This window comes from Ailuropoda melanoleuca, chromosome 19 (genome assembly GCF_002007445.2).
Source record: "Ailuropoda melanoleuca isolate Jingjing chromosome 19, ASM200744v2, whole genome shotgun sequence".
Taxonomy (NCBI): domain Eukaryota; kingdom Metazoa; phylum Chordata; class Mammalia; order Carnivora; family Ursidae; genus Ailuropoda; species Ailuropoda melanoleuca.
Window position 1 is genome coordinate 5,677,217 of NC_048236.1, and position 13,740 is coordinate 5,690,956.

The following is a 13,740-nucleotide window of genomic DNA, read 5'->3' on the forward strand; positions in this document are numbered from 1 at the left end:
AAAAAATCCCCTGCAGTTTATGAGTACAGCACATTTATGCCCTTCTTGTTCTGTATTAAATTCCAATAATTTTTCACGGAAAATGAGTAAACTCAAGGCAGTGATAAACTTGTGTCTGCTCATAATGGGCAAGCAAGAAGACGGACTGTGAGTTTGCTATAGAAAATGTTTAATGGTGCATAAAACTAATATTTTAAGAGGGATCTCAGTTACTGTGATATTATAACAAAGATAAGGCAAGCAAATTATTCCTGAGACGGTGGCCATAAAATATGCCAACTGATGATCAAAAAGCAAAAGCCAGGGAGAGCGAGGGACCCCCAGAATTTCTGACCATTTTATTATGAGAATCACATTAAATCTACAATAACAAGACCCCGACTGCTGGGAGTTCTCCATACTTGAAGGGAAAAAAGAACGGTATAAAAAGGAAAACTCCAAGGGTAAAGCTTCCACAAAACACAGATGGAACTGTTCCTAGGTATGTTACATAAATGTGGTCAGCTCTTGCATTTCCTATTATCTTCCCTGACTTAAAAAAGTCTTCTGTTGCTAAGGCAAAAGCAGGGACTGCTGTTAATGCCGGAGAATATAAAGAACGCCAAGACTAGAATGTGCTGACTCCGGGACTGGAAGGAGACAAGCTTGGGGCACACTGGGAAGAGGAAAAAAACAGGCTCGACTTAACCCAGATGCTGTCTTCCCTGGAACCGGCAACGCATAAGAGCATGCGCACTCGGCCCGGAGTCCTCGGACCACAAACTTCTCCTCCCTTCCACGCCCACGGCTCCTTCTGTAAGCTAAGACCCCCGCCTGCCTGGAGAAGCCACGTTATAAACAAGACAGTGATAAAGGTTTAGGGGGAAACGCTCTGCTGTGCTTACTGAGAATTTCCAGAATCTGCATATAAACCAAGGCAAAATTAACACCACCAGCCAGCACAGCAGTTCCGCCAAGAAAGCATCAACAAAACCTATTTTAGCCTGGCGTGTGCTCAGCACGCTCCGCTCTACCAGGTCCTGGCTGCGCGATCTTGGCGAGTGACCCAACCGGTGTCTCCATTTCCTCATCAGCAGAGTGTAGATAATGGTAATACCTACCCTCCTAAGATTGTTTTCAGAATTGTTAAGACAGATCAAGCAGGTGGGACATGAGTGACCCAAGACCCCCAAATAGTTTAGTTATTTTAATGATCACTCCTTCTATGTTAATAATAACACGTTAATATTACTATAGTTTAGCTTCACTTCCTGAGGATCAGGCAATCTTTTTTCTTAAGATTAGTTTTTTTATTTGGGGGAGAGAGAGAGAGAAGACTCCCCACTGAACAGGGACTGCCCAACTGGATTCTGGATTCCAGGACCTGGCGATCATGCCCTGAGCCAAAGGCAGACCCTTAACGGACTGAGCCATGCAGGCATCCAGGATTAGACAATCTTTTAAAACAGCCCAATTAAAATGCCAATGTCCAGTTCCTGAGAAGTGTATCACATACTACAGATTTTAAACATCCTGAAACATCCCCTACTAGACTTGGAGCATTCTACCAAACAAAAAACACAAACGAAATACAGACTGCATGGTGATGAATTAAAAGACAAACAAAGGCCAACCAACATTTCAAAAAAGGCTTAACAAGGCACCTGGGTGGCACAGTCAGGCAACCGACTCTTGATTTCAGCTCAGGTCACGATCTCGGGGTCATGGGATCAAGCCCTCCCACCAGCTCTGCACTTAGTGTGGAATCTACTTGTCTTTCTCCCTTTGTCTGCCCTCCCGGTCCCTCTCCCTCTCTCAAATAAATAAATAAATAAAATCCTCAAAAAAGGCTTATTAGCATATCAACAACATGTAGCAAATGACAAAGCACAAGAGAGAAGAAAGGGTTTCCTATTAATAAAAGGGCACTTTAGGGGCGCCTGGGTGGCACAGCGGTCAAGCGTCTACCTTCGGCTCAGGGCGTGATCCCAGCGTTGTGGGATCGAGCCCCACATCAGGCTCCTCCGCTATGAGCCTGCTTCTTCCTCTCCCACTCCCCCTGCTTGTGTTCCCTCTCTCGCTGGCTGTCTCTCTCTCTGTCGAATAAATAAATAAAATCTTTAAAAAAATAAAATAAAATAAATAAAATAAAGTGCACTTTAGACAAATGGAGCAGAATTTCAGCAAGCACTTTCTGGAATGATTTTCCCTGACCGAGTCTCACAGGATGCTGAGGACCTCGGGTATGAAACACCAGCGAACAAACTCCTGCCAGTTGCCTGCTTTTTTATAGCCCGCATGCTAAGAATGACTTTCACATTTTAAATAGTTGCAGCAGGGGGTGGGAATCAAATGAAGAATAAAATTTTGTGACACGTGAAAATTTGAAATTCAGATTTCAGTGTCCACAAAGTCAGATTTAGTGGAACACAGCCACACCCCTTCTTTTAGGTACTGCTCAGAGCTGCAAAGTACAAAGGCGGAGTTGAGTAGTTTCCACAGAGATCACAGGGCCTGCAAAGCCGAAAACACTATCTAGCTCTTTACAGATAAAGTTTACCACGCCCTGGCCTACAAGTTGAGGAAATGCTCCTGATGGCAGCCCTCATCGAGGCGCAATTAATACTAGCCCGTGGACGGCTCCAGGAGGCCCAGCAGGAGGGCTGCAGAGAACAGTGACTTGGTTGAATCTGGCATTTCCCAAAACGTATTTGTCCATACAATCCTTTACTCATGCAAGATGTATGAACATCCTGCAAAACACACACGGATGCAGTTTCCACCACCAACACGGTGCTGAAGTCCAGAAAAGTCAACAAACCCGCAACACACGGATATAAAATTCAAAGTAACAGGAATAGTTTATTTTGGCCATCCGTACAGAGATCAATTTCTGACTATTAAAATAGAACCAATGGCAACAAAAAAGAAGACACAAGAAAGAAGAGGTTTAAGAATGTTAACCTAAATTTTTGTTATTAAATGTAGCATGAAAAGTAGAATATAAAAATGTATGCGAGGGGCACCTGGGTGTCTCCATGCATTAAGTGGCTGCCTCTTGATTTCAGCACAGGTCTTGATCTCAGGGTCGTGAGTTTAAGCCCCATGTTGGGCTCCACGCTGGGTGTGGAACCTACTTTAAAAAAAAATGTATGCCAAACACAGCTAATAAAAGCTTATCACCAAAAACGTAAAGAATAATGTAAATGAGGTTAACATAAATTCCACTCAATAGTTGAGCCGGAGGACGACAAGAGTAATTACATAGGTAATTTTCACATGGATAACTTATGACATCCTTAGCAACTCCTGAAATGTACATGTGCGCAACCAAGGACCCTTACATATCTATATTAAAGCAGCATAAATAAATGAAAATGATAAACTCCAATGTTGGCAGCCTTGTGGGGTAGAAGGCACATTTATAGTTTCCTGGTGGCACTCTAAATTAATTCGGTCTTTCTAAAGACAATTGGGCAAAATGCTGCTAGAGCCATAAAACCATTCATTCATTTCCCGTGACCCAGCAATCCACTTTGGGCAATATACCCCAAATATACCTCATTTCTGGGAACAACCCAAAAGGAAAAAGAGCCATTGATCTGTACAGAGACAACTTCATCAGGGCTGCTGGCTTGCAAAACAATGAGAACAACCCAAGTGTGGAACAACATCAGAATGGCTCCACACACTGCCCACCCAGAGGAGACAGAGGGCTTGGCAGGCCGGAAGCTTGAACTGCAGGAATCACAGGCACCTCAAACTTACTAACACACCCCCAAACTTTGGGGCTTCCGACCTGCCTCACCCCTCCCCAGCTTTGCCCTTCAAAGTTGTCGGACCACCAAAGACTCTGCTCAGGAACCAGAGAGTCAGCCCTGACTACTGAGTGAAAGTGGTCATGCTTTCCTTCCACTCCTGCCCTCTCACATCTCACCGGCAGTAGATCTTCTTTTTAAAAATCTTTAAAATCTATAGTAATCCCCATCTTCACTGCCACTGCCCCCCAGAACGATCGGCTCCCCCCACCCTGAACTAACTGCAAAAGAATCCAACTGGCCTCCTGCATCTCTACTTCCCCTTTCGAATCCATTCTCCACAGAACTGCCAGAGTGATCTTAAAAAAAAAAATCTCATTAAAACCATATTACAGGGGCACCTGGGTGGCTCAGTTGGTTAAGCATCTGCCTTCAGCTCAGATCATGATCCCAGGGTGGTGGGACTGAGTCCCCACATCAGGCTCCTTGCTCAGTGGGGAGCCTGCTTCTCCCTCTGCCTGCCGCTCCCCATGCTTGTGCTCTATCAAATAAATAAATAAAATCTTTAAAAAAAATAAAAATAAAACCATATTATAACCTTGCCGACAATTGTATGCCTAGCACCATCCTGACACGTTCAGACCTTTAAAGGGCTTGTCCAATCTGGCCCCTGCCTGCCTGCGCAACCTCAATCCATACTCCCTTTGCCCGCATTTGCTGAGCTCCAACCACAGTGGCCTTCCTTCTACTCTCTGAGCACATAGACTCTTTCCTACCTCTGGCCCACTGTACACGCTGTTCCTTCACACTGCTATACTCTTCCTTCTGCTCTTCTAAAACATCACTCTTTCTCCCATCTCCATGAACTATTAACTCCAAAACGGAAGGACCACGAGTAACCTTTTACTATCATATACCCAAAGTCTAGCAATGCCTGACATTTTGCACTGTAATTTAGCAATGCACCAGAAACATTTATTAAATGAATGAAGAAATATAAATATATCTCTGTAAGATAAAATAGCTACATAAAGCAAAGCAGAATACACGCAAGTACATACACATGAGTTTTAACTGTACATAAATGTTGCATACTGTCAAAGAATAAAAATGAATTGGGAAGAGAAATCCATATCCACTAGGTTCTTCTAGTTGGCAATTCGCTTGAGGTTAAAATGTTCTTTGTTAATAACTCAAATACCCTTCAGTTGTAGTTCAAAGTATTGAGATGTAGCTTGGGACCCAACTACCCTTTAACCTATCTAGAATGAATGAACAGTTAGTTTAGAGCAAGATCCTTCTGGAATTCATTCAACAATCCTTTACTGCTTAACTACTATGTGTCAGCGCATTAAACCAAAAACACAAAGATGAATAGCACATTGTATGTTGTCTTTAAGAACCTGAAATGGGGATAACAACATTGGCCCTGAGTATTCCAAATGAGGAATGAAGCACACCCAAACCTTGTCTAATTTGGTATTTTTTTCCTGGACCAGATACAAAAGATTCAAACCAAAGAGAGAGGGGCCATGGACTCCTAGAAGTTAAGGAAGAGCAAGGAGTGAATAATAACCAGTTAAATTATTCCAGAAACCTGTCACCATGTGCCTCTGAATCTTCTCCATCCCCTGCCCCCCATTTCTCTTAATTCTGGTTACACTGACCTGGCCATACCTAGTATGAAGTCAAAGAATCGTCTCGTCTCGGGAGTTCTTTGGGAAAGCAGAATTCCATCCTCTTTCCCAGAACCAATGACTAAAATTACTTCTCACTCTTTGCCTTTCTTTAATCTACTCAGTATGTGCAATCTAGGAAGAGACAAGTTTAAAAGTCTGCTTACGAGAATGCGAAAAAGTGAGTGGGATAAACCACACACAAAAACAAGACTTACGGGACCACGCATATCAGCACATTAAACCAGTTTCTATGAGACCCAAAAAGTGAACAAAGTAAATAGTGATAACAGATGATGCAAACCTATGCCCTAATCCTATACAAATAATCAGGCTGGCAGCAAAGAAAACCCGACCCCAGTCCTCAAGTTCTCAGGAGAAGTGAGTGAAAACTCCTTGCTAAGCAGAACCCATGTCACACTGTTACTCACTAAGCAAATATTTGTCAAAATGACCCGAGTAGCAGGAAAGCAAAGTATCCATTCCCTATTTTTAACATTTCAATTTGCAAGAGGATCTTTCCATCTTACCCATGGCACCATTGCCCGTCAGAGTCACACCATAGGAAAATGCTTGCCATGACTCCACACCCTCGGCTTTCAATCCGCACACACAGGTTGCTCTCACTTTATAATCGGCTCCTCTGGCTAAACTTCCAGGCGCCATCATGGAGCCAAACTGCTTCTCAGGGAGAAAGGGAATGTTCAGCTCTCAGGTAAAATCTTTCCCTTAACAAGACACAAAATTCCAGGGGCGCCTGGGTGGCTCCGTCAGTTCAGCGGCTGCCTTAGGCTCAGGTCATGATCCCTGAGCCCCTGGGGATCAAGACCGCATCAGACTCTCAGCGCCTGCTTCTCCCTCTCCCTTTGCCCCTCCCCCTGCTTGTGCTCTCTTTCTATCTCAAATAAATAAATAAGAGAAAGAAAGAAAGAAAGAAAGAAAGAAAGAAAGAAAGAAAGAAAGGAAGAAAGAAAGAAAGAAAGAAAATTCCAGTAAATTAAGGTCACTTGTCCCCTACCCACATCTTGGCAGAAAAAAAGCAGTATGTATCAAGCCACTCGGACCCAGATGTGAATCATCTCCCTGGAAGCTGCCAATTGCTCGACCCTAACTTCTCTTACACCTCAAACCCTCATCTATAAAATGGGGCGAATGCTACTACATCATGCACTTGAAAGATTTACTGAGATCATTTGTAGACGTAGACGGTACTCAACACAATGCCAGGGGGGTAAGTACTCAATCAATAGAAGCTTAGTAATTCAATATAAATGATCAATATTAACAGCCATTAATATTTCTCCCCTCTGGGCTCTCAGCGGTGAAGCCCTCTTGAATCCACAGCGGCTCTCATTTGATTCCAGGACTCACGGACTCACCCCTCCCCCCACAAATCCACTAAACTCCTGTTTGTCTCCCAGAACAGATCTGCATACAGCTCCAAGCAGCTGCTCCCCGCCGTTCTGGGGGCAGAAGAGCAAAGGGAAAATTGTGTGAGGATCGGAGAATGAGCCTGGCTATGACTTCGCTTACGGAGACCCCTCTCCTTTACGTTGTTTTGGTTTTGATCTTTAGTTTAGAACAAAGCCTTAGACAGGATGTTCAAATCTTCTAAAGAGGAGATGGGGCTACATACAGCTCAGGGCCCTGCCTCCTCACCCCCACCAGCCCCACCCCACCCTGTCTGAGGTCCCTCTGAGCAAACTCTCCCACCACTGCAAGCATCTGTCTCTACAAGGCCATGTGCTGACATCCATGGAAAAAACATCCAGAGAGCCAGAATCCAGGAAGAAATGCACCGCTCCTGGCGGACTTCCCACCTCTCAAGAAGAACGAGGTCAACAGCCTCAATATCAGCTTTGAATCAACAGCCCGAATAGCAGTGCGCCCCACCTGTCTGTAGCCCCAAGGTGAGCACACACTCCCTGACATCTGCCAGGTCCCTCCCTGGTTATAACCTCTGCCCGGCTCCTCTCCCGTGGACTCAGGCTGGAAATGGGAGCTGGTAGGAAAGCCAGATGGCAGCATACAAGCCAATTTAGGATTCTTGTTTATTTTTTGGTGTTTGACAAATACAAACACTGGGGCAAGGCCTGTATTTATTCATGATCTGCACCCCCTTCCTAAAAAAAAAAAAATCAAAGCTCAATAGCCACTATCCCAGCGGCAACAAAGCCCAGTGTCTTCACGCTAGAGGGGGATTCAATTTTGGGGAACAAGTTGACTCCTATTAAGGCTTCTGTCTTCATTCCATCACACATGTATCTGCGCCTGATGGGCCAGACTGAATGCTTCAGATGGTCATCCGGCACATGCCCAAAGGCGATGACATACCCGGGGCTCCTCCTGTCACAGAAGAGCAAGCATTTGAGTTTTCCAGGAAGTTGCCAGTGACCTGGCCTCCCCGGAATTTGCCAGGCCTGTTTGGGGGAAGAAGGCCAACAGCGTTTAGCGCTTACTGGAAAACACACATTGCCGTTTATGCAGTAAAAAGTCACTCAATTCATACTGACTCCTGAATAGCCTGGCAACGCATCTGACCATTTCCCAGCACCAATCAATCAATCAATCAATCAAGTTTCCTTAAGCCAATTATGCTTTATAAAGGGCCGGCGGGGTACAAAACCAATTTGCAGCTTGTCTATGGAGTCACCGAAGCCGCTGTACCCCTCATCTTCAGAGATGGAGTCAAAGGTGCAGTTCAAGTGTGCCGTCTCCACATTCTGATCTACGATGCACAAGTACACAGACCACCTGTTACTTAGGCCACGCCTCCTTGCCTCTATCCAATCAGGCACACCTGGAGAAGGCGCCTTCCGCAACACGTCTTGGAAAATAGGGTGTTAACTGTTCGGACCACATCCAGCTTGGCAGCCTCTGTGCAAATGTGGCCACACTAAAGCAAATACTTGAGCTGGCTGACGGATCTATGTCGATGTAGTCTTGGTTTTTTCTCAATATAAGTNAGCCTCTGTGCAAATGTGGCCACACTAAAGCAAATACTTGAGCTGGCTGACGGATCTATGTCGATGTAGTCTCGGGGTTTTTTCTCAATATAAGGTAGTATAGTACACATTCCATTACAAGGAATTTTTTTCTTGCTGGTTTGGTTTGCTTGTGTATTTTATTTATACTGGAGGTCTCCCTGTTTGTTTTGGGCTGAACCTGAGGCAGATACAGCCATACGCCTTTAGAAACAGTTCAGATCGAGAAAGCTCGATCCTCTACTATACATTTTGAGATCAGGGATGGGAGATTCATGGGGTAAGTCAGAAATCCTGCATTCCAGCACACGTCCGCCCTCCCTATTCTGAGTGTAAGTGGCTCTCCCTACCAATGCTAATGTATGTTACTCTGAGATTTGTGAAGGTTCTTCTTCTGCTGGCTTTCAAACTGGCTAGCCCAAACTAGCTCAAAGTTACTTTAGGCAGTTTAAAGATTTTAACACCAACCACATTTTGTGTTTACTTTGAGTACATTCATCCACTAATTCCATATCAGCTCGTGAAACCCAACCCTCACCACTGATAGCCAGATACGTTTTACATACCATAAAAACTGCGCCTGTGGGGCCAGATCCAAATCCTAATTCATCCCTAGGCTCCCACTGGCTAGTACAGTGTCCCTCTCAGAACAGGCGCTCAGTGTAGGTTTGCGAACATGGAACCTTATCCACTATGGTTCCCTTCTCTTCTGACTGCCTCACTACCAACACTCTATAGGTCCAGGCAAAGCAAGCTCCCTGAGGGCAAGAGACATCTCTGAATGTGTCCTGTCATGCTGGACAAGCCCTTCTAGGGCATTTCTTAACACTGGCACAAACTTAAAGGCTTCCCTTATCTTCCCTCCAGACTTCTGGCCTGAACACATAACATTTTATCTTTCTGTTTGTGGTTTACTTCCCAGTATCAAGCAGGCACTTCAACTCATCAGAAACAGAAGTACAAGGAGCAAGAACACTTTCTTCCAAAGGCACTCACGTAATTCTTATTAATATTCTGCAACAAACCAAACCACCAGTCTCAACTTTGCTCCAGGGAGCCTTCTCTGTTGCTACATTTCATCGTCTAGCAATTCGGATTTGTGAAATAGGTAATGTGGCACAGGAGGGAGCAAGGGCATGAGCTGCGGAGTCAGGCGCCCCCAGTTCCCGGCCTGAGTGCCATCAGAGGCGAGCTGTGAGGTCAGGGACAAACCAGTGAAGTTTGCCCAGCCTACATCTTCTCATCTGTAAAATGGAGATAACACCTTCCTGCTTCACAGAGATGTTGGGAATAAATGAGATACTATATATAAAGCATCTGACACACACACACACACACACATATATGTGACATTATATGTTTATATATGTGACATTATATATATATATGACATTGTATGTTAGGCATCATATTTTTTTTAAAGCTTATTAAAGCCATATGAAAGTTCTCTTTCATACAGTTAGCCGGTCATCGCAAGAAAAAAAAAGTGTCAATGATGACAATAACAAATATTGTCAGAAAAAAGGAGATACCTGAAAAACAACAGTACCTAAGCCATTATAAACAGGACACTTTACTGAGTTTATTTTTTTTTAATCTAACCGCAATATATGGGTAGGGCACTAACTTCCCCCACTTCCTCCCCCCCACCAACTGTCTGAGCACCTGCTATGTTTAGCTGGGCTCCAGTGCTGGTGTCAGTCATTTCCACATGGCTAAGAATCCCAATGGGATAAATAATCCTTATACCAATATCATGAGAGCATCATTTTATGCATGAGCAGTGTCTATCCTGAGGACTGGAGCTTGCACACCGGGGATGGAAAAAAAGAAAAGACATTGCCTCCCCACCCGGGTTCCGGATTACAGCAAAGTCCCTGGTGCTCCCTGGTACACCCTCTCCATCACTCTTCAGGACAGCAGGCTCAACCCCAAGCCATTCCATGGACGGAAGCAGAGCCCTTCTATGAGTTAACCAGGAGAAGATGGATTCTTATTTTAGTTAACAACTTGAGACTGCTTCTAAGCTCCATTACAAATTTCATTTTTTAAAAAAAGACAGCCAAACCTAAATTCTCAGGTCTTTAGTGGCAAATCCAGTGCACAATTTTCAGATAAACTGACTTTAATGATTTAAGAAAAGGAACTGAGCTCTTTCTCAGTTGGTTAAAGCAACCTGCACTTTCATTACATGGAGACCTTACTTTAAAACACCGACCTATCTCATGCTCAATTGTAAAATGAATGAAATATCACACTAACTTAAGATTTAATCTAGGAGTGGACTCTGTAGGGCATGTAATAATCAGATATGTTGGAGGGACGGGATGGGCATGGGGGTGGGGGGTAGACTAGTAGATGGAAGGAGGAAACTCCAGGATTGATTTAACTCCACTGACGTTAGGGTCAGCGTTCCGTAGACTGAAATGGCTTTTTCTACACACCAACACTATCAATCCAGGTTCAGGGCTGGAAGAGACCCCTCCTTACAGCTCAGCAGCCCCCACACTTGTTTGGAGGGTACAGATCTTGATTTTGCCATTACTTTAAATGGGCGGAAAAGACTTTCTGAAAGGAGACTCATTATAAATGCTAACAGCACCAAACTTTTCTTCAGTGTCTCTTCCCCCCTTAAAACCCACACTCACACAGGGAACCAGAGCGTCTGTAGGATGAATTCCCAGGCCATAGCAACTGCAATGCCCTGAGATCTAAGAGATCTTGGCTGACCAGGCATTAAGCCCTTTTTGGGAAGGAGACAGCAAGCCTGCCTTTCCCTTACACAGCCCTGCCGTGAAAATTGGCTGTTGTCTTTTGTTTTCGTTTGGGTTTCAGCTAAGAATCTGTCCTCCCTGCAGAGACAAAAAGATAGGCATGGGAAGCTTATAGTGGCTCAAGGGTTAGCTCTCAAATTTTCTTCCACCTAACTCGGCCCCTCTCCTCTAACTTTTGGAAAGGGGAAGGGATCTGGGGGAAGTTGGGGATAAGTTTTTGGGTCTAGGGTGGTTTCAGGCTTTGACCAGGTTAAGTGAGGGAGGACGAGGTATAGGGCACGCCTTGGAGCTGAATGCAGCTTGGGTGCTTAAGAAGGAACCCGCTCCACTTTGCACGGTCACCTGCCTCGCCACAGGTAAACAAGGGATCGGAAAGACTGGAGAAATTCATCTTCCTTTATGTAGCTCCCTCTCCCCCTCCCCCACTCAAGTGCCAGCGTGCTGGCTGGCTGGGAGCCGGCGCTTTGGAGGCGCCTGAGAGTGGGTCTAAGGGTTCTTTTTTTGGCGTACAGAAACTGGGACCCACCCGAGCCAAGGAGGCGAGGTGGGGGAGGGGCTTCGCGCCCTGCTCGGGAATGCACCGCGCGGACGCACCCGGGTCCCCGGCGGCCGGCGCGCACCGGTACCGCTCTCCCACTGCGGTAGCATCCCGACATGACACTGCAGCTGCAACAAAGCGGCGGCCGCCGCCAGCCCTCGGCGCCCCGCACCGCAGCCCAGGCCACACACCAAGCGGAGTGGGCAGCGGCCGGTGGCTGTGGGGGTGTGTGGAGGGGGGTGGGGGCACCAGGGGTCAGAGGAAAGGGGAAAGCCCTGAAATGCGCAGGAAGCCGGGTGGCCACCTCTAGCGCCTCCTCCAGCGCAGCCAGACTGCAAGAAACACAGTTCGCCTCCGTTCCAGAGTTCCCGGCTGAGCCCGGTGGCTCCCCCAAACGACCCGGGTACCTTCCCCTGCTTCCAAGCCCCCCAACCCAGCCTGGTCGACCCCGCGCCTCCCGCAGCCCCGGCCGGGGGACCCGCCCCGATTCCGGAGAGCGGCGCCTTCGGCTCCGGCGCGGCCGCCGCCCCCGGTCCCCCAGCGCGCTCACCAGGAGAAGGGAGCCCGCGATCATCATAGCTCTGGCGACGCGGCTGCAGGAGGCGAGGGCGCTGCTGCTGCTCGCGGAGGTCCCCATGGCTGAGCCCGGAGCTCGCAGGGGCGCCCGGGGCGCGTGGCCCCCCGGCAGCTGGAGTCGGCGGATGCTTCTGCCCAGCGCCGCATCCACCGCCGCCTCCCGGGCCGGGAGCCCATCTACCTCCAACACCCCATGTGCACTGCGGCAGCCGGGCAGCCGAGCAGAGGAGGGAGGCGGCGAGGGAGGCTCCGGGGGCGCTCAGCACCTGCCCAGCGGCGCGGCCGCCCGGGCGGGGAGAGGCAGCGGCCGCTGCAGCCCGCTCCTCCCCGTGCTCTCCTCCGACAGCGGCTGCGGAGAACCAGGGAGGAGGGCTGGGCGCGAGAGAGCAAAGGAACAACTTCCCATAGCGAAGCCTCCAGCCACTGCCAACCACCCTCCACCGCTGCCCAGACCGGCCGGCGAGGGACTGAGTCGGGTGGCCGCCGGGCGCGGGGACACACGTGGTGGCGCCGAAGGGGCGGGGGATCGGCCCTTTGTGATGTCACCCGGGAGGAGGCCGGGCTCTTTGTGCGATCAGAACTGGGAAGGCGTTCCAGGTAGAGCGAAGAGGGAGAGGGTGCCCCTTGGCGTTGGCCGAGGAAATTGCAGCTGCTTATTGACCCAGGGAAACCGCTGCGGAGGTCTGCACCCCTGACCCAAATTTACTTATTTTTTCTAATATGATTCTAAGTAAATTATTTCTGCGACAGGCGCCGTTCTGCTGTTTTTGACAGTGATTAGAAACAACCAACGACCCTGGAACATTTAGATCAACTGCGTGCCAAAAATATACGGGACTTGGTTCTCAAACCTGGCTGCGCTTCAGCATAACCTAGAGAGTTGAAAGCATATGTATGTATGAATGGTCCCACCCCAGAGATTCTGATTTAATGGAAAACGGGGTGTGGCCCGGGCATTGGGATTTTCAAAGGTTCTCCGGGTGATTTTTCAGATGGAGCAAAGTTTGAAAACTTCTAGGCTAATGAATACAGTTAAGGAAGTCCAGACTAAGGGTTCCAAACTCAGAGTCGGTGGAGTTGGTTGCGTCCGTGGGTGGTCTTTGAGAAACCTCGGAAATCCCTGAAATGTGTGGGCAGTTGCATCTTCCTAATTAAGGATCCAGTGTTTTGAATCTGATTATCACAGAGATTAAAAAAAAAATTCTTCACCCCAAAAAGCATTACAATTTTTGAGTTGAGTTTCAAATGCCTTTGTGGGCTGTGGGTGGGTGGAAAGGAAGGTAGCACGCTGCTTCAGAAGTAAGAAAACCAGAACGTGATCCTGGCTGTTTGACATCTCCTACATTTCTGAATGTGAGCTAGGACCTGGCATCCCCTTCTTTGTTTCACCTGCAGGGAGTCAGTCCCCTGACCATGACCACCGTGTGTGGGACAGTGGTGTTCGTCATCTGGCTG

The 13,740-nt window shown here is 47.3% G+C and overlaps 1 protein-coding gene across 2 annotated transcripts in view; it reads right to left on the reverse strand.

The window, feature by feature from the left end:
* Positions 1-12,828, reverse strand: part of TNFRSF21 (TNF receptor superfamily member 21) — a 70,078-nt gene extending 57,250 nt beyond the window's left edge. Inside the window, exon 1 of one of the 2 annotated variants that reach the window (XM_034647814.1) lies at positions 12,260-12,826. In XM_034647814.1, coding sequence (XP_034503705.1) covers positions 12,260-12,346 — 87 coding nt within the window. In that variant the 5' untranslated portion in view covers positions 12,347-12,826. Of the gene's footprint in view, positions 1-12,259 lie in introns of both variants that reach the window. The other variant, XM_034647815.1, reaches the window with a different exon arrangement.
* Positions 12,829-13,740: the final 912 nt, after the last annotated feature.